Source organism: Rhea pennata, chromosome 3 (genome assembly GCF_028389875.1).
Source record: "Rhea pennata isolate bPtePen1 chromosome 3, bPtePen1.pri, whole genome shotgun sequence".
Lineage (NCBI taxonomy): Eukaryota > Metazoa > Chordata > Aves > Rheiformes > Rheidae > Rhea > Rhea pennata.
The window spans coordinates 22,841,557-22,862,145 of NC_084665.1; the positions used below are offsets into that span (position 1 = coordinate 22,841,557).

Here is a 20,589-nt window from a genome sequence, read left to right on the forward strand (position 1 = left end):
GAGGTGAAACCTAGGTGTATCTCATAGAACTATTAAAATGTAGGCAATAACTGAACATGTGTGCACATTAAGAGAATGATATAGGAAATTGCTTTTGTAATGTATACAGTTTGCATAGACAAAGCTATATTGAAAGGTTCCTCTTGGAGTTTTCAGAAGAGACTAGATAAATGTGCAGTTATGCTCAGATTTTTTATTATTGCTTATAAGTCGTCTCATAGAAATTTAAATAAAAAGTCTCATTCAAGTTGTTATGGTTATCATGCAGCAGATACTGTTTATCTCTGAGTTATTGGTGGAGTTTTCTAAACAGTTTATAAAATTAGACTTATTTAGGGAGCTGAAGTATTAAATATTGATGCTCTGAAAAGAGGTTCAGTAAACAGAATGATACCTCTTAAGGTGGAGGATGTGTTACTCATACAAATTTATTTGATTAGAAAAGATGTTTTCCTTTGAGTATGACATCTCAAATTACAATTAAACCTCACTGAAAGCATCTCTTGGGTATCATACCTATACTGGGAAACAAGTAAATATTACTGTCTTTTTTTTTTTTTTTTTTTTTTTTCTCCCTTCACTTAGTGTCCTGGTAACAATTTGTTATGACTGAGAGGTAGAAGGCTAGTTTGCCTTTTTCCCTGTGGCAGATTAGCAAGGAGAAAGGTTTTGAGTAGATACGAATGAGAATTGCAACTCCTTAAGAATCAAAAGGTCAAAAGGTTGGTCAGATGCAAACTTATAATTCAGGTACTGAGATATTGAAAATGTTGCTTCTGGCATATAATGAAATAAATACTGACCAGAAAAAACAAATTTCAAACTTCTAATTGTTGCTCATTTAACTGAAATTTCTAGTTGAAAACTCCTAGTTGTTTTCCTTTTTTTTAAAAAAATCATGTCCATTGATGTAGTATTTTAAAGCTGAATGTTTTTTATGTTCTAAATGACATCCATTTTGAATTATTGTCTTTAAAAATCTATGCAGTTGAAAGAAGATATTTGTTATATCTAGTTCCATGTTAGCTATGTAAAAAAGTGAAAATGAGAGTTATGATATTTCTTTTTAAAGGGAATTTGCAAAGCAAAGTGAAAATTTGCATAGAACTTGCTTAGTTTTTACTTGTGAGATCTTAAAGATGTATGGACATTAAAAAAATAGGGCATGGTAATTGCATTGGTGCTAGTGGTAGGCACAGAATATGATTTTTTTTGGCGGGGGGGAGTGAACTGTCAGAGCTATGCATGCAAGGCTGATTAACAAGAAGCCTGAGAGACAGTTAAGAACAGCTGCTTTACTGTAACTTTCCACTACTGTTGTTCTTAATCTTTATTCATAAATAGGTATTTAAGCAGTCTAATGCTTAAATATGGTCAGCTTACATAGTAACAATCTCTCCTTTGAAATCAAAACCATTATTCACAGAATGCTGATGTTGGCTTGAAACCTGTGTGGTATGGCTCCAGAGTGCTGATTGAGGGTGCAGATGCAGAGACTCTGGCAGAGGGAGAGGTGGTTACGTTCATTAATTGGGGCAACATTATCATCACTAAAATAAACAGGTAACAAATAGTGGGAGTTGAAATTAACTTTGCTTTTCATCTTTTTTTTTTAAAGAGGTAACTTATAATTATATGATGTTAATGTATGACCTATGTATCTAGTTTGAAACATATCACAAAACTGCATATTTATCACAGAACATATTTTGCTGCAGATTTGGGTCTGATGTCACCAGCCAGTCTTGATACTGTATGTCCCTCTCATCCATTTCTCTATATCAGTCACATTGGTGTCTGTGGTAGTACTTCCAAGGTGAAATAGCTTTTTCAAACAACAACAAAAAAAAATACACTGGAAATGTGACAGATTTCTTCCTGTAATGCCCATCCTGTAATGTATCTGCTTTTGTACACTGAAAAACTAAACTTATCACAATTTCAGTTAGAGAACTGTTTGGAGGAAGAGTGGAGAGTGGAAGGAGAGCATAAATGTCATCATAAGTATCTTGGAAATATTGTGCATAGACACTGACAGAATGAGGTGAGCTAGGATAGAGGACATAAAACAAGTATGCAGAGGTTTTTTCTATGTTCTTTATTATCACATGATGTTAAGGAAAACAAAATTAAGGAAACATTTCTGCAGCGCACTCTTTCATTTCCTGTGTCTATGCTTCAAAGTGAACTCTGAACAATTGTTTTTTCATTGATTCTTTTGATGGTTTGTCATATTGAATGAGAAAAAATTACTAGGCTTTACTCTGATGATTTATGTCTTTCTACAGAAATTCAAGTGGAAAAATTGTGTCCATTGATGCCAAGTTGAACTTAGAGAATAAAGAGTTCAAAAAAACCACTAAGATTACTTGGTTAGCTGAAACTCCACGTGCACCTCTCATCCCAACTGTCTGTGTTAGTTATGAGCATCTAATTACTAAGCCAGTTCTAAGTAAAGATGAAGATTTCAAGCAATATATCAACCGAAACAGCAAGGTAAGTTCTTTTTTTCCCCTTTATTCCACAAAGCTTAATTTTCTTTTGTCATTGCTAGCTCAAATTTTTCAGATAGTAAGATTTTGTTTGTCAAACAAGCAAATCATATGCTGATATTTCTAGCTCCTATATCTTCAATTTAATCTTTCATAGTTACTAAATGAAAATTTAACTGATGTTTACCCAGGCATTTCCTGACTCCTACACATCTGGTGTAATAGTTTGAGCTTTTATCTTCATGCATTATTATGATACAACATCTTCTTTAAAGTAATTGTTCTACTGCTCTTGGGATTAACTGACATTTCAGACCACCATCACTATTCTTCAGCAGTTCTACCATATTTCTTACAATTTCTTGTGCTTGGTTAGATTTGGACTGATTTCTTTTAACTCTTATAGCAAGAAGAACTGATGTTAGGTGACCCTTGCCTTAGAGAGTTAAAAAAAGGAGACATCATACAACTTCAGAGGAGAGGATTCTTTATTTGTGATCAACCATATGAGCCAGTGAGGTAAGCTGTCTAAGAATGGCCTGTGCAGACTCACAGAATTTGTTTTTGGTTGCTTGTTTTAATGTTTTCACATGTGTATTGGCAAGAGTAATATTGTAAGCAGACAATATCCCCTTTACCACCTCTCTGGACTATTTTTCTGGATTGGCATAGCTTTCGATCCTATCTCTTCCAGTTGACTAAACCCAAGTATGTGGCACTTCTGGTGAACATCAATTAACTTTGATACAATAAAGGGAACAGGTTATCACCTTGCCGTGATTCTAAGTGTGTGAATTAAGAATAATGTTATGTAATAAACAGATGCTTGCCCAATTAGAGTGTACACATACTATTTCATTATAACAGTTCTCTTACAAGTAACCAAACATACAAATCACACTTCAGTTTTGCATAACACTACAATGTAACTCCTGTATGTAACAGGAATCAATACAGATCCTCAATTAAGTAAATTCTGGTAGCTGCAGTTGTGTACAAAGATAAAGTTGGTGCCTCTTATAGAAAGTGTAGAACATTTGTTTCAACCAATGTTTTGTACATGTCTTGTATTGCTGTTACTGTTGTGGCATAATGTATTAGGTGTGAAGCTTTTTAAAATTCTTCTGTAGTCCCTATAGCTGTAAAGAGGCCCCATGCATTTTGATTTACATCCCTGATGGACACACTAAGGAAATGCCAACATCTGGGTCAAAAGAGAAGACCAAAGCTGAAACTGCAAAGAAAGAGGTAAACTTTTTTTTTCTTTTTTTTTTGGAAGTGTTATAAAATGTATTACTCTTTTAGAGTATCATGCTGAATACTTTTTTTTTTCCTCCCTTCCTCTTCCCCTCCCCCCCCCCAACTTTTGAAGGCTAGCTCAGCTGTTAAAGGAAAGTCTGTTCAACTTGATGATACCTCTGCTTCTGACTGTACTGCATCTGAAGGCCCCTTGGTCATTTACAACAGAGTGGCTGCACAGGGTGATATAGTTCGTGACTTGAAAGCTAAGAAGGCAGCAAAGGAAGATATTGATAACGCTGTGAAACTGTTACTGGCCTTGAAAGCGGAATACAAAGAAAAGACAGGCCAGGAATATAAGCCTGGAAATCCTCCAGCATCTATAGCTGAACGGAGCGTGTCTTCAAAGCCTGACATCTCTAGCCTTGCGGATAGCAAAGCTCTGTATGATAAAGTAGCAGCGCAAGGAGAAGTGGTCCGAAAACTGAAAGCTGAGAAAGCATCTAAGGTGTCTGGTTGAACTAATGTTTTTGTTTAGGTTTCCGTAGCCCATTGTCCTCTGTCTCTGGAGGCGAATGGGTGCTTTTGGTTCCATGTTTTCATAATGATCATTATATTCACTGAGCCATGTTCTATTATTGCCTGATTTTTTCAAATTGTCATTCTTTAGATAGTCATATATGATAAAGTTTTTGTTAATATTCATAAAAATACAAGTAAATACCTACATTTCTTAGGTTATTATTCTGAATTGTGGATAGGACTCACCCCACAGCATGAGTTTAAGTATTTGAATGCGGTCCTTGGGGTTGAAATACTGCAATACTTATTTTACTCAATGTGATCAAACTGTGTGGCTTTTATAAGAGTGACTTGCTATTTAAAACTTTTTTTTTTTTTTTTTTTTTTTTTTTTTTTTTTAGTAAAAACCCAAATATTATAGACATTTTCAGTGCATCTTCATGGCTGAGGAGTTTATTGAACATGTGGAACACTGAGCGTAGAAACCATAGCTCCTGGTAGCTGTGTTTCTGCTCTTCCCAATGTAGAGCAAGAAAAGATGGGAAATGATACACTTTATGCCTGGTGGTTACATACTTATATGGTGCCACCAAGACACTATTACCAAAATCTACATAAAGAGCAAGATCTAAACTAATGTTATAAATTTATTTAAGCCTGTTAGAGTTGTATATCACATAACAGAACATACTCGATAATAGTTGGAAAATAGCAGAGAAAACCTCTTTAAACATCTAAATGGTAAAGAAAATGGAATAGATATCCATAAACTGAGGGTCTTTTCATAGAAGTATTTAAAGTGTACTTCAGAGTCTCATGTTTATACATCTATGCTATGTTCTTCCCTCTTTTTTTTTTCTTCCTCCTCTTCCTTTCTCTTTCCACTTCAGGATCAGATAGGTGCTGCTGTGGAAGTCCTTTTGACCCTAAAAGCAGAATATAAACAACAGACAGGCCAGGATTATAAACCTGGAAACCCACCTGTGCTCTTTGTCCCTGCTCACTCTTCTCCTATTTGTACTCCATCCACATGTCCAGTAGACAACAAATCTCTGTACAACAAAGTAACTGAACAAGGCGAAGTAGTCCGCAAACTTAAATCAGAGAGAGCCTCGAAGGTATAATGGCAGTGAATACTTCTGAGTGGAATGATATTTTCAGTGTAAACAGAACCCTCATTGTAGGCTTTAAGAAACTTGAAGAACAAGGTGTAAGGAAATACTTTAGCTTTTATGAAGTGCCTGCTCTAATTCTCCTAAACTGTTAGGGCTGATTTCACCAGTTTTATGATAGTGCATGGAGAACCAGGAAAGGAAATAAAAAAAAATAAACAAACAAAACTTGTTTAATGTTACAACCTGAGTGAAGGGAAATATAGGCAGTAACTTGAAAAAAGGGCTGTAACTTGAAGACTAGAGGGATAATAATAAATATGGTAATAACTTGATAGTGGCCAGAAAATCATTTTTTATTCAGAGTCTGTATATTTGCTCACTTTCTACAGTGTAAAAAACCATGGGCTGCTGTAACAGCATGGAACTAAGCTGCATGGGAGCTTAGGGGGAGCTTTAATGGCACAGAAGTCAGCCCCTATATATACTGCCTGATTAGGTCCTTCAGAATGGAACTTCCAGGTATTTTGGTTAAAAAGTCAAATCATAAAATTCAGTACTCCAACTCCTACTAACATGTTAGCTTTGGATGTTTAATTGCAACAGCTGTTAGTGCTGTTCTACTGAAGGTTGTGTTACCGTAGCTGTTGTGTTGCATCTGTATTGTTTCTTTTGTCTGCAACTGCTTTCTTTTTTTCCCCTTTCTTGCTTCAGGAACAAATAGATGAGGCGGTGAAAGTTCTTTTAAATTTAAAAGCAGAATATAAACAAAAGACAGGTCAAGAATACAAGCCTGGAAATCCACCTTCAGCTCCTCCTTGTATACCTTCTACTCCACTTGTATCTTCTGTATGCTGTAGTAACTTGGCACCCTCTAGCTTAGTGGATGAAAAAGTACTTTATGATCATGTAGCTGAACAAGGGGAAGTGGTACGCAGACTCAAGGCAGAGAAAGCTTCCAAGGTATAACAGTAAATAAAGAGTAATCAATTGCAATTCTTACCATGTTTTGCCACTGGGTGGAAATCTTTCACCAAGTAACGATCAAACATTGTACAAATTCCCTTATGTCCTGGTCGTAGCTCGGTCATCAAACTTGCGTAATCTGGCAGTGCCACGCGTATGTCTGATACAGAATGCTTCCCTGATTCCTGAGATACAAAGTCTAAATTATACTGGTGCAGAAAGTCAAAACTGACCTGACATTTAGAGGAATAGGCATGAGCATGGTAGATCAGAAGCTTGTAATGTATTTTACTTTTTCCTTAATCTCCATCTGTCTCAAATACAGGTTCTAGTGTGCTGCAACAATAGAATACTTTCCAAAACTAAAAAATAAATTTAGTGAATTTTGCATGAATGTCTTGCATGCTTCCTCCCTGTGGAAGGGAGCATGAGACAAATCTTTGTTTTCAGGGGGTGCTTTTTTTTTTTGTCTCTGAATTTCTAACTTGCAGAATTACTTTTTTTTATGAAAAACTGTTTCTGAAGGAAAACACTTACGTTTTTCAGTGTAGATTCCACTGTAATTGTTTATTAACAGATTGTAACTAGCCAGGTGGGGCAAAGAGAGTGTTCTGCTATAATGTGGTAGCTCTCAAGTATACCTCTGTTGCTTGGAGGAAAGCTTGCTTTAACTACACTGAGATAGCTGTTACTACAATCCTCCTCCTGTCATGAAGCACTGCTTATTGCTAGAGTGAATTTGGTTGTTCTTAGCCTGAAAATCATTTTTTTTTAAATCAGCTCTCTTTTGAATCCTCACCAGTGCATCTTGCTATTTGTCCTCCCTATAGGATGAAATAGATGAAGCAGTAAAACTCCTTCTTTCTCTAAAAGCTGACTATAAAGAAAAGACTGGCCAAGACTACAAGCCCGGACATCCACCAGTGGCTCAAGGTGCTTTGTCCCAAACATCAAGCACAGAACCCAGTGGTCCAGACAAACCTGAAGCTAAAGCCCTGTTTAATAAAGTAGCTCTTCAAGGAGAAGAAGTTAGGAGACTGAAATCAGAGAAAGCAGAAAAGGTAAAGACATGCAGATACTATAATATAAAAATGTAATATATTTAATTCTAAAAATCTATTTTAAATTAACCACGATTATAGGAATTAGAAGTCTGTATTCAAAGTAAGTAACGTTTGAATTCTGAAGATCCAAAATGTACTTTTTAAAATGTTCCTATCAAAAGTGAACATCAAAATGTTAATGTGTTGCTTGTGCAAAGACTTCTCCAACACTATGTAGAGGTCCACAGTGCCATGCATAGGTACATTTTATTCCTGTGACAGCTTCATTTTATTACTGAGGTTGCTATATAAATTTCATTTTATTTGTATGTTCTTCAAGGATAAGATAGATGCTGCTGTTAAGGAACTTCTTCAGTTGAAGGCCCAGTACAAGTGTGTTGCAGGAGTTGACTATAAACCAGTTTCCACTAGTAGTGCTGATGACAAAGACAAAAAGAAGAAAGAGAAAGAGAACAAGTCTGAAAAGCAGAATAAGCAACAGAAGCCAAATGATGGCCCCCAAAAAGAGCCTTTGCAAGGGCAGAATAGTAATGAGGTCTCCTCAAATGGACCAGGAGAAGGTCAAGGCCCTAAGAAACAAACTAGGTAAAGATTTGATCTTTAATCTATACACTGGAAACCTAAACTGTTTACAGCTGTTCAGATTTAGAGAGGTTTGTAAGCTTCTAGTTTTACTTGAAAGCATGGACAGCAAGCAAAAGCAAGTTACCACAGTTTGTTTAGTGTCAGTTGTAACTCAGGATCCTACTGAGGAAAATTCCACTCTGCTTCCACAAAACATAAAGCAATGTGCACAGTCTGTTACTGTGGCTCAGCTGTCATTAAGGACTTGGTATGATTCATTATTTGCTTCAACATATGAACTGCTGTTTCTTGGTCAATAAAACCACGGGGGGGGGAGGGGAAGTTTTATACTTATTTTATTGCACCAGGGTTTTCAAAATGTATATTGCAAGAAGTATGTACCCCAGCCAGAGCTGGACACTGTTGTTGTTAATGGTGGAATTTTCCCAGTACATTCCCTTTCCTGCTCCCACCATAAAAGTTTAGAAACTTTTTCACAGCATGTATCATACCACACTATGCACTTACCGTTTCAGATACGGTTATTATATGTTAGAGGCAGAGATGTGGTTATTTTATATAGAAATTATGCAAGAAAAATGCATTTACACCCTAAAACATCTCTGTTTGCAGAGCTATGCAAGCTTTACTTTTGCTGATTGTTATTAGAGTTTGTTAAAAGTAGAGGGATTTAGCCTTAAGATCTTGTAGTTTTACGAGTTATCTTTGTTTTGATGGTAGGGTCAGTTTTCTGTCTCAAACAGAATGACTGACATGTTTAAACAAACAGTGAATTCAAGTTGCATGTTTTCTGAAACTGTAGCAATAGGCTAGGCAAAAGATTTTAAAAATATTGAATAAAACAGCTTGCATTGAGGTCTGGCAGCCTTGAATTCTTATTGGAGTTGCCTGTTTTTTTGATGTGTCTGCATGAAGTTCTTTGTAACTATTGAGAGGAATTAGAGTCCAAACAGTGGAAAAGAAATTGAGCTGTTTTTAGGAAATACTTCTGTAAGCCAAGTTGAGGAACTACTAGCATACATGACCCAATTCATATTGAACTGTCAGGAAAAAAATGGGAGGGCTCATGAGAAAAAAAATTATTTTATGAAGTAAAATGTTCTGTTTCCTGCTCCTTCCCCTCCATTCCTTTTTAACATACATTTCACTGGTAAATGCTCTAGATAGCACTGATCTGGTTCTTTTCTAATATCCCTAGGCTGGGTCTAGAAGCTAAAAAGGAAGAAAATCTTGCAGACTGGTTCTCTCAGGTAAATGAATATCAGTTTACATTAAAGAATTAGGTATCCAGATCTGTTTTTTCTTTTTTATTTCTTCTGTTTCTATTGTGATCTTAAGTAGAAACTCCTAGATTGAAGCACCGAATAAATTTAGGGAGCTGTGGAAAGGATGAGTGCCATCTGCTTCACCCCTCCCCCATATGTATCTGCATGAATTCATCTTTTGTTAAGTGTGTATATGTGACTGTACTACACTTTAGTGAAGTGGTAGGAATTTTACAGACTTGGAAGTTTTATTCTGCATATAATAAAAGTTAGTATCTGTTAGTATTGAACGAGTTTGGTGTGTCATGAGGTGCGCAACAGCCACAGAGTAGAGAAGGTTAGATTAGGCTATTTATGAAGGAGTGGTAGGCAATTATTAGTGGTGTACATTACCTCTTCCTAATAAAAATTTTTGCATATATCTTAAGAGAATAAAATCTTTTTCTGACATGAGCTAGAAACAGTTCATATGAAAGAACATTTTGTTGATTCTGGAAATTAGCTACTGTTTTTACTTGGATTCGTAAAATTGAATTTAAGAGTTTAAATTATCAAGATCTATTATTAAGCTTAATATTTCTGTTCAACTTTTTCAAGTTATAGGTGACAATAGTGTTCTGAAAACATCTTAGTAATTTTCCTAGTGCAAAGAGCTTGTTTTTAAATAGGAGACATTTCTTGTATGGCATAGAATGATAGAATCAATAAGGTCGGAAAGGACCTCTGGAGATCATCTAGTCCAACCTCCCTGCTCAGCAGGGTCACCTGCAGCATGTTAGACAGGGTTGAGTCCAGGTGGGCCTTGAAGGTCTCCAGAGAAGGAGACTCCACCACCTCTCTGGGCAACCTGTGCCAGTGCTCCGTCACTCTCGCAGAGAAGAAATTCGCCCTCACGGTCAGGCGGAACTTTGTGTGCTTCAATTTCTGCCCATTGCCTCTTGTCCTGTCACATGGAGCAACTGAAAAGAGTTTGTCCCCGTCCCCTTGTCACCCTTCCTTCAGGTACTTGTACACGTTGGTAAGATCCCCCCTCAGTCTTCTCTTCCCCAGGCTGAAGAGGCCCAGCTCTCACAGCCTTTCCTTGTAGCACAGGTGCTCCAGCCCTCTGGATGCCATCAGGCTTGAAGTATTGAATGTTCTTTGTGTGTGAAATTGAAACTTCAGTATCTAAATAACGTTTTTTTGAAAGGTGATCACAAAATCGGAGATGATTGAATACTATGATGTGAGTGGCTGCTATGTTCTTCGCCCTTGGGCTTATGCTATTTGGGAAGCTATTAAGAACTTCTTCGATGCAGAGATCAAGAAACTCGGAGTGGAAAACTGTTACTTTCCCATGTTTGTGTCCCAGGCTGCATTAGAGAAAGAGAAGAGTCATATTGCTGACTTTGCTCCTGAGGTACACTTCAAAACATTACTTTAGTCTGAATACAAGAAAACTTAGTCTGCAGATGAGTATGAAAGCAAGTTTTCTGTAAACTTTGTTTGTTTGTTTGTTTTTCCTGTAGGTTGCTTGGGTCACAAGATCTGGGAAAACAGAGCTGGCTGAACCCATTGCTGTACGTCCCACAAGTGAAACAGGTAGACTTCTTTTGATACCTTTTGGTTGTAAATAAAACATTAACTGGTATAATGTGACTAAATAACAACTCTTGAGTTGATAAACAAAAGTTTGTTTTGAAAAGTAGAAACACATCTTATAGAATTCTCTCTACAATTCCTTATCAAAATTTTCTAAAAAATGCTGCTGCTTAAACAAATTTCTTGCACACTGTAAATTCCCTCAAATATACTTTTATTAAGTATTTCAGAATCACTCTAGGGATTTGTCTGTTAGTATCCTGAAGTCTGACTTCCTCTGAATGGAAGAGATGTTTGGTTTTAGTAATTTTTTAATACAAAAATGTCTTCATTTTGTAATTCACTCCAGTTTTTCCATGTATTTTTACCTACAGCTGTGAAACTAGCTTCTTTAAGTAATTTAAATAAACATTTCAAGACACATAGCTGGATGAGTTTAATTGAAACATACATATGGTGTAGTATCCTGAAAACTCCTGAAGTTGGAGAATTTTTTTTATCTATGAACCTAGATATATAACTCTAAGCCATTGTCTCAAATACAGCATCATTTAATAACATCGTTCATATTAAGCTTTGGAGTGCATGTTGGTCCACTTCCTTTATTAGACCAACAATAAGCAAGCTATTTTCCAAAGACAGGATGAAATTAAAATATCCCTTTTAGTGAAAATCTTGTGTGTCAAGACAAAGCATCTTTTAAATGGAACTAAAACATGAAAGTGTACTTCTTGCAACAGAGGAAGTCAAGGTTATGTATAGCAAAAAGAAAATTTTAGGATAAACTGCCCATATTGTACAGAAAACCAAAATTTACTTTCTTTTTACAGTCATGTATCCTGCCTATGCAAAGTGGGTGCAGTCACACAGGGACCTTCCTATCAAGCTTAATCAGTGGTGCAATGTTGTGGTATGTCAGTAGACAATTTCTCATTGAACTGTTCAATTGTAAGGGCAGCACAGAAATCTGTGTGAATATAGCATGATAATAGTAGTCACCACACATTTCATGGCAAAAATATGAATGTGGCTTATGTGATTTGGTTTTTTCACTACTTTTAATAAAGTGCACTTTTGTTTATATTATTAAAGCAAATATAAATCTATAAATCATCCCCTTTTTTAACCTTGTGCAGAATTTTATAATTTGTGAGCAAAGCTAGTAACATACTTAAAGATGCAATTTTAAAGTAATAATAATAAAAAACTCCCTTCAGTATTAAACACAAATTTTAATGATTTGTTTTCTTTTTGCAGCGTTGGGAGTTCAAGCATCCCCAACCTTTCCTTCGCACTCGTGAGTTCCTTTGGCAAGAAGGTCACACAGCATTTGCAACATATGAAGAAGCAGCAGAGGAGGTAAAAAGCAGTTGAATGTGTTGATGCTGTTGCTTTCAAAAAGCTATCTTACTCCATAGCAATACAAGCAAATCTTTCTACTAGGATTTAGTGGAAATCTATCTCCTTTTCTTAGAGCACCCTTCTGCAAAAAGGAGTTAACTGAGCGAAGGATTTTCCTTTAAATGAACTTCATTCCAAGGCCTTTTCTCTGTGTGACACTGAATTATTTTGACTGACGGTCTTTACAACTGAATGTAACTAGAACCCAGTTTTTCTCAAATGTAACCTATTTGTGAGGCTTTGGTCACTTCAAACAATATGCAGTTTGAAGAGTGTGATCTCCATAAAGGATACCTATTTTCCTTAAAAATCAAAATAACCAGTTCACTTTGTAATTTTTGGAAATTTTAGCATTTCTTTGCCCAAAGACAGATGTTTGAGAGACTGATGGCATACTTACCGAGCACTTACTCAAATGTTTAGGTGGAAACTAAAAATTAATGTAACCTTTGATATCATGGCATTTCTGCAGTGACTCTTCTTGTTTTATATTGAGATTTATAATTGTAAATATTTGACTCATAGGATATATCTCAGGTTTCAAATGATTGAAGCAATTTTTTTTAATCACAATCTTGAAGATTTGAGAATGTTAATGTTTTAGATGTCATATTTTGCTAATGCTTTGTGTGTGAAAGCATTTCATGATTTAGCAAATGCAAAATGCTGAGTAATTCTTAAGATAGTGTGTTCCTCATAGGTAATGCAGATACTTGATCTGTATGCTCAAGTGTATGAAGAACTGTTAGCAATACCTGTTGTGAAAGGAAGAAAGACTGAAAAAGAGAAATTTGCTGGGGGTGACTACACTACCACTGTAGAAGCATTTATATCTGCCAGTGGAAGAGCTATCCAAGTATGTATACATAAAAAGAATATCTCTTTCAGTAAATAGAGCAAGAGGAAATTCTTAGACTGATAGACTTAACTTTTCATTGAGCAGAACTTTCTATGTGCAACTATTTCAGGGAGCAACTTCACATCATCTGGGGCAGAACTTCTCAAAGATGTTTGAAATTGTATTTGAAGATCCCAAGAAACCAGGAGAAAAACAGTTTGCATATCAGAACTCCTGGGGCCTTACAACTCGAACTCTTGGTGTAATGACAATGATCCATGGAGATAACATGGGGTTGGTGCTCCCACCTCGAGTAGCCTGTGTTCAGGTGTGTAAAAATGTTCCATAACCTGCCTTAAATTATTGTTTCCTTTCCTTTCCTGCCTTAGAATTCATAAGTGTTTCGTATTGGCACCTAGAAGGAGTGCTCTTAGGGATTAGGAGCAATCTAATTACAGAAAATGCAGTATAAAGTTAATACACATTATTAGTTTAGTTGCAGATCCCAGGTACTTGCGGTGGCCAAGCTCCATTTGTATTTGTTGCTTCTGAGATCTTGAAAGAAATTACTTGGCTATAGGGCCACAGTACTGTTTTGGGGCTGTTATAGGAGCTAATTTGCTTATAACGATAAGTACATGCCACATTATATTGCAGGTTGTAATTATTCCCTGTGGTATCACAAATTCCCTTTCTGAAGAAGACAGAGAGGCTCTGTTGAAGAAATGTAATGAATATCGTAATAGACTACTTAGTGTTAATATCCGTGTACGTGCTGATGTAAGAGACAACTATTCACCTGGTTGGAAGTTCAATCACTGGGAACTTAAGGTATGTTTCTTCCAATAAATCTTCTGAAGCATGTGTGTGGGGTATGTGTGTTGGGCAGAATAACTTATATTTTGAAGTCAAATATTTCTATTAATTTAAAAATAAAAATAATAAAAATGTTGCTGCGGAATAATCAGTGATCACCTCTGTTAGGATACTTCCTTTATTGAAAATGAAGAAAAGATGTTTTTGCAGATGTACTCTCTTTGCTAGGATGTGTGTGTTATTAGCAATTCTTAAACTTAAATTTTTGTTTTATGTATACAGAAAATAAAATTGATAATACAAATTACAAATTGGAAATCTGTCTTAACATTAAGTGCCACCAGGCTCACAACAGTACACTCTCTGCACACAGTGGAAAACAGAGCTGAATTTGTATATTGTTAACAAGGAAAGGAGTGTTTTTGTTGATCCAAAATTACCATGTTACCCTTCATAAAGTAACTGGAAGAAATAGTTTGGTTTCATCAACTGTAAGAGGCTTTGTGTGAGGTAAAGCAAAAAGAGTGAACAGAAGGAAACAATGCTGTTTTAGTATTTGAGTAATATATTGAGTATGTTATGGGATCGTATTTTTATTCTGAATTTGCAATTAGTTTCAACATGTTCATCTTCAGTGTAAATTGTTAGAAGAATCATAGAATGGTAAGGTTGGAAGGGACCTTGGTAGATCATCTAGTCCAATTCTCAGCATAGCCCCGTACAGGGATTGAACCCATGAGTTTGGCATTAGCAGCACCACACTCTGACCAACTGAGCTAAACTTGCCCTGCGCCCTGAGTTGTCAACAGTTCATTTGTCCAAGCTTCTTCTCTCTTTTTCTAACCTTTTATATTTTTTAAATGGAACTCTTAATACCAACAATCCATGTAATTGAAGCTTTTCAGATAAAATTAGATTTATTGAGGAGGCATAGCAGGGAGCAAACTATGCTTTTTATAAAATCTACTGAAATATAGAGGACAAGACATTTCTATGTACAGCCTTGTGTTGAAATTGTAGCTAATTACATCCTTGAAATTTCTATGTCAAATCTTGTTCCAGAGTCATGTCGAGAAGTAAGAGACCTAATTTCTAATTAGCATTCTTAATGACTTCTATTTTCTCTTCTCAGTCGTCTTCACAGATCTGTGGTAATAGACAAATAGTTTGGGTGTTCTGCTCACAAAGGGAAAGGCTTATTGCCCTGGTAGAAGTCTAACAGTATTTGGAGTGCCTGCAGCTATGACTTCGCACACAGTTCATGTGCTGTTTACTTTGATGCTGATTCCGAATTACCCAGTGCTAGTCTCTTCTCTTCTTAAAACACATGGAATTTTAACATATATGTCCCAGAGAGAGAACCCTAGTATTTTTGTCTTGCTGTCTTAAATTTTGGCACAATAAGAATATGTAGGCTATGCAAATAACATTTTCAGGCAAAGTGCACTTATTTTGCTGAGTGTTGATAAGGAAGTTAATTCCTGGTGTTAATGCCACTGTTCTTTTTTAGGTAGCTTTTGTATGTGGCCATGAGGATTCTTTGCTTCATTAAAAAGTAGTATCACAATTAGAAAATGGGATGAAAATGCTAAATGCTTTGCATTGAACTTTCATTAATGAAACCATTCATTGATTTGTAAGCCATAAGTTAGAATATTTGTTCAGTTTAAGTTGCTCGTTAATGGCAGTTTTAATAGATTTTTATGTAGCTTTGCAGTAGGAGTAAGAATTTTACCCTTAAGGTAGATTTTACTATATAAGTCCTTTTAGTATTAAACAACAACAACAATAACGAGGAGAATAAGGAATCACTTCCAAGAGATTTCAGAGGATGAAATAAGTGGAAAGTTTGGATAAGTGTCTTTCTCTTATTCACATGCTGAACACTGAAGGATGTTTCTTCCATTTATTTTACTGATAAGATTTCCCTTGCCTATATATATGTATAGGAGATAAGAAATTACATGGTTCTTCTCTCCAGAGTTTACGAAGTCTGAAAGATTTATGTAAAGAAAGCAACTACCTGTTTACTATCAAGTTTTCTATGCAATTAATAATTGTCAGGGCTGTGTTCAACAGAACTTGGTTTTAAAATTTGCTGTTCGTACATTTGAAAGTGTTTCATGCAGTCAGAATTAAAAGGGAGTATTGGAGGAACAAGACTTTTAAATGATTTTTGAAAGTAAATAATCAGTTAGATTTTAAAATTGGATTTCCACTATCTGGGATAACTGTCTTATTTTTAATTGTGTTTTAACAGTCTTAGTATGACTTGCATGTTGGTAGAAGTACAGTCTCCAAGCTAGTGAAACAAGCTTGGAGCAAGGTGTAATGTGCAAGAAGAAAGCAGAGTGTGTGCAGATGGGAAAGTCAGAAATGCATGGAGGTAGAATATATGCTGGGTTTTCTTAAAGACTATTGTAGCAAAAAAAAAAAAAAGAGGAGGAAATTAAACTCTTGAGAATAAAGATTATAACAGTTTGATTTTTTTTGTTTATTGGCTTTGTTTTTTAACAAAGGGTGTTCCAGTCAGGGTTGAAGTGGGACCACGGGACATGAAGAACCAACAATTTGTAGCCGTCAGGAGAGATACAGGGCAGAAGCTGACCTTTTCTGAACGTGAGGCAGAGGACAAACTCAAACAGATTTTGGAGGAGATCCATGCTAACCTTTATAACAGGTAGATTGAAAAGTATGGTAAACTACTGTGCTAATCACCGATGCACTTTGTCAGAAAAATTTCTCATTTCGTTGATTCAGCTGTTCAGAATGGCAAGATTGGCCCATCTTTTTTGTTGTTTGTTTTTTTTTGTTTTGTTTTTTTAATCCCTAAAACTGGTTTCTGATTTAGTGATAAGTTTTGTATTGTGCTCATAAAAAGGAATGTTGAAAGAAAGGTAGTGAACCTATTAAAAAAAATACTTCTAACAATGCTTTTATGATATTAAAAAATGCATTGTAAAAATTTCATGGGGTGATATTTTGCAGGATTCCCTCCTGAAAGATGCTTTTAGGAAGAAACTTTAAAAACTAAGTTGTCCAAGAATTTTCAGTAATTGAAGTTTTATGTTCAGACGTGACTTTGGTATTTTAAAAGCCTGCATCCTATTGACCTTCATAGAATTGTTTTCTTATAAGGCATCACATGCTTTTGGAATTGTTATTTGAAGTTGTCACATAGGCCAAATACCAGAGCAACTCATTGCAAATTGCTGTTAGTGAGTATACTGAGAAAGAATTGACTGGCTGATCAGCACCATAGCAAATTAGTTTTCTTGCTGGAGTATAGTTTCCTCTGTGGTAATCAAAGCTGTTTACAAGCTGGATATTTTTATCTACTTAAGAAATTTTCTGCTATTCAGATTTAGAACATAATTATAAAATACATGTTTGTCTGTAGAGCTTGTGCGTTTCTATCTACAGTTGGTCAATATTTAACTGACATGCACAACAGTGTGAATAACTATCAAAATTTTATCTTTTTGAGGACAAAACTGATAAAGCTATAAGCTGATTAAGAAGGTTCTAGTGAATGTATGGTTTCTCTTCTTCTGACTTTTATTTTTTCTGATGGAAAACTTAGTTTAGTTGGTCAGGGAGGTTATGTGCCTGAAGCTACCCTGACTGATTTTTCTTTCTTTTTCTTTCTTTTTTCTTTTTTTTTTTTTCCTTCCTAGAGCTTCTGAAGACCTAAAAAGTCATATGGTGGTGGCTAATACTATGGAAGACTTTCAAAAAGAACTTGATTCAGGAAAGGTAAGGAAACTCGTTTCATTCTGAAGTCCTGGTAAGTGCCTTCACATTCTTTCTGTCCATTACAAATAATCGAGGCTAGAAACTTTGCAGCCTATATGTAAATACTATTGTTGTCTTTATTGAACTGTCCCCTCACAACCAAACAAGATTCTCTTGTAGAGCTGTTAGATGTTTTTTGTGAGGAAGAGTATAGGAATGGAAAGCCTTTTCCAGGCAAGCATTGTTCAAAATTCTTAATCTTACATAACAGGTAACAGCATGCCTTGAATGACTTTAAATGCAAGGCATAAAACTCAGTATTAAGTGTTGCATTTTTGTCAGAAAGTGCTTTTTGGAGAGATCAATGTAAATATTCAGATTAAGATAAGCTACTGTCATTATTCTAATACAGACAGTGCAAAACACTTGCTGAACCTCCTAATAAGGTCCAAGTAAGAGTCTAAAGTACATGCTATTTACGTCAAAGCAGATTTGCTGTTATGATCTTACTAGAAGCCATTGGGTTCATTGAGAATTGCTGGGAACCAGAAACCGTCTTGGGCTGATGCAAAGTATAACCGATAATGTTGGACAATTGAGCTGTAGTGACCTATTTTCATAGGGATACTGACATAAAATCTTAACCCTGAAATGTCACCACCCTGCTGCCTATGAAACTGTTCATATGTTTAGATGAATTTATTCAGGTAGAATTCCCAGGATCGATCATTAAGGCTTTATGTGTTATAAAGAGAGATTAGGGGTTTTGTGTACCAATTAGGTCTACTCTGAAAATTTCAGAATTTCTGATGAAAATCCTTTGATTGTCACTAGTTTCATGGTTATTTTTTCTTGACTTTTTTAAAGAGCTAGGTGAGTAAACCTTTGTTAGTCCTGGCCTTCTGTCTTTTTTTTTCTTTTTTTGCTACTTTATTGCACTTATTTCTTTTGAGTCTTGTAATAAATTAGATTTGATTGTGAACCTCAGAGGAGGAATTAATTTATCATGCTTTTGAAGTTGAGGATAAAAGAGTTTTTAGATATTCTTGTGCATAGCTGTTGAAGTAGCAGCCCTGCCTTATTTTCCTCTACATAACTAAATATAAGTAAAATACTATTTTCAAAATATTTTGCGCTCCTGCTGCCTATCAAGTATCATTTTCCTGGTACAAGTATCTCCAAAGCATCTGATGAATCTGGTGGTAGATTTAAAAACAAAGCAAAGCAAAAACTTCAACATGTCTTTCCAAATAATTCTACTCTGTATAAATTTTCAAATAGTACTATTATGAGAGAATTGACCTATTTGTGTTAGATGAGAATTCAAAACCAGATCTAATATATAATGTAGTTAAACTTGGGAATGTAAATGATTATTTTTCCATTCCAACTTGAAGACACTTGTTCCATTTTAGTCCTGAATTTATGAAAGTTTATTTGTAATCAGAGGATCTGTATCTCAAAAATACTGAGGTATGTCATTTTGTGACTGTTTTTCTATCTACCCGTATATGTTGTATGGACAAAATTTTATGGCACACTTATTTTGTGATTTCTTCAAACTATACAGTATTAGCACTGGCTACAGTTTAAGAAAAAACCTTACAGGCTTAATTACTACTGCTTAATTCCTGTTGCTGTTTTTCTTTCTTCGTATAAGAAATTCTATTTTGATAGAATTAAAATGACTGTCTGCAGATTTAGTAGGTATTGTTGGCCTCAGCTCATTTGAGTGTACAAGATTATCATTTCGGCTCCACTCCCTCCACTTGCTTCAGTCTAACTAACATTCTATCTAATATTCATAATAACAAATGTATTGAAATACCCTGCCCTTCTTCCTAAGAGAGAAATGTGATATTGTCAGTTCTGTTCTATCTTAAGTTTGTCTTTGTCTTGTTCAGAAAATACAAAAATTCAGACTACTGGAATTAAAACGGAAACTTCATGGCAAAGGTGCTATCTTACAGTATGCAAGCAAGCATTTGTTCTGCAGTTTGAAAGATTTAAACTTTTCCTGAAAGAACGGCATTTTCAAGAGAATAGTATTTATACTTTCCAGAGTTATAAGATACCCTGTTTAAAAAAAAAAAAAATGGTACGCTGACTTGATTTAAATGCTCCTTTGGGTTCGTTTAGTGGTTTTGTGCTTCTCCCACTTCAAGTGTATATGAGATATTAAGGCTTACAAATCTTTCTGAGAAATGGAAAGGTTTTTTTTTTAATGTTAAGCTGCATAACTGACTTTTCTTTTTCTCTCTTCCCCCCTCCCCCACTTCAGATTGTACAAATTCCTTTTTGTGGGGAAACTGAGTGTGAGGATTGGATCAAGAAGACCACTGCCAGGTAAAATATGACTGAACTAGAAAGGCTCTACCAAGATCAAACCTAAATAGTTTGAATATAAAACATGAATGTAAGGTTCCTCTATGTGCAACATTGATATATATTTCTCACCATTGAGTCTTGCTATTTCACATAAACCAGTAAACTCCTTAGTTTAGAGCTTTCAGACTCATTAGCATGCTTTGGGGATTTTTTTTTTAATAATACACTTTATTTTACATTTATTTTAAAATAAATTTATTTATGAGTATGCTTTTATTTCAGGGATCAAGATCTTGAGCCTGGTGCCCCCTCCATGGGAGCGAAAAGTCTCTGCATACCTTTCCAGCCTCTCAGTGAACTGCAGTGTGGGGCAAAATGTGTCTGCAGCAAAAACCCTGCTAAGTTCTACACTCTATTTGGTCGTAGTTACTAAATTACTAGTGTAACCACCTTCTCCTTTATCTCTGAAGTGAACTTTTTTTAATAAGATTGAATAGCCCCAAAACTTATCAGTTCTGCAACTTTTTAAATGATTCAAAAAACAAAGCCATAAACCATGAAATCCCCGGTTGTCAGTCTTAGACTAGCAGTAATTCACAGACTTTTCTGTAAACATCTCTAATAAATATGTATTGTGAGCTGTAA

The 20,589-nt window shown here is 35.4% G+C and overlaps 1 protein-coding gene across 6 annotated transcripts in view; it reads left to right on the plus strand.

Moving 5' to 3' along the window:
* EPRS1 (glutamyl-prolyl-tRNA synthetase 1) overlaps positions 1-20,589 on the plus strand; it is a 40,299-nt gene extending 19,710 nt beyond the window's left edge. For 2 of the 6 annotated variants that reach the window (XM_062571798.1, XM_062571799.1), the window contains 21 exons: positions 1,427-1,563; positions 2,289-2,496; positions 2,899-3,011; positions 3,623-3,740; positions 3,865-4,239; positions 5,144-5,371; positions 6,080-6,328; positions 7,162-7,392; positions 7,715-7,980; positions 9,179-9,230; positions 10,435-10,644; positions 10,754-10,826; positions 11,657-11,736; positions 12,084-12,185; positions 12,928-13,083; positions 13,196-13,393; positions 13,723-13,896; positions 16,401-16,561; positions 17,559-17,637; positions 19,898-19,962; positions 20,227-20,589. In XM_062571798.1, coding sequence (XP_062427782.1) covers positions 1,427-1,563; positions 2,289-2,496; positions 2,899-3,011; positions 3,623-3,740; positions 3,865-4,239; positions 5,144-5,371; positions 6,080-6,328; positions 7,162-7,392; positions 7,715-7,980; positions 9,179-9,230; positions 10,435-10,644; positions 10,754-10,826; positions 11,657-11,736; positions 12,084-12,185; positions 12,928-13,083; positions 13,196-13,393; positions 13,723-13,896; positions 16,401-16,561; positions 17,559-17,637; positions 19,898-19,962; positions 20,227-20,377 — 3,426 coding nt within the window. In that variant the 3' untranslated portion in view covers positions 20,378-20,589. The remainder of the gene's footprint in view (positions 1-1,426; positions 1,564-2,288; positions 2,497-2,898; positions 3,012-3,622; positions 3,741-3,864; positions 4,240-5,143; positions 5,372-6,079; positions 6,329-7,161; positions 7,393-7,714; positions 7,981-9,178; positions 9,231-10,434; positions 10,645-10,753; positions 10,827-11,656; positions 11,737-12,083; positions 12,186-12,927; positions 13,084-13,195; positions 13,394-13,722; positions 13,897-16,400; positions 16,562-17,558; positions 17,638-19,897; positions 19,963-20,226) is intronic. The other 4 variants (XM_062571800.1, XM_062571801.1, XM_062571802.1 and 1 more) reach the window with 2 other exon arrangements.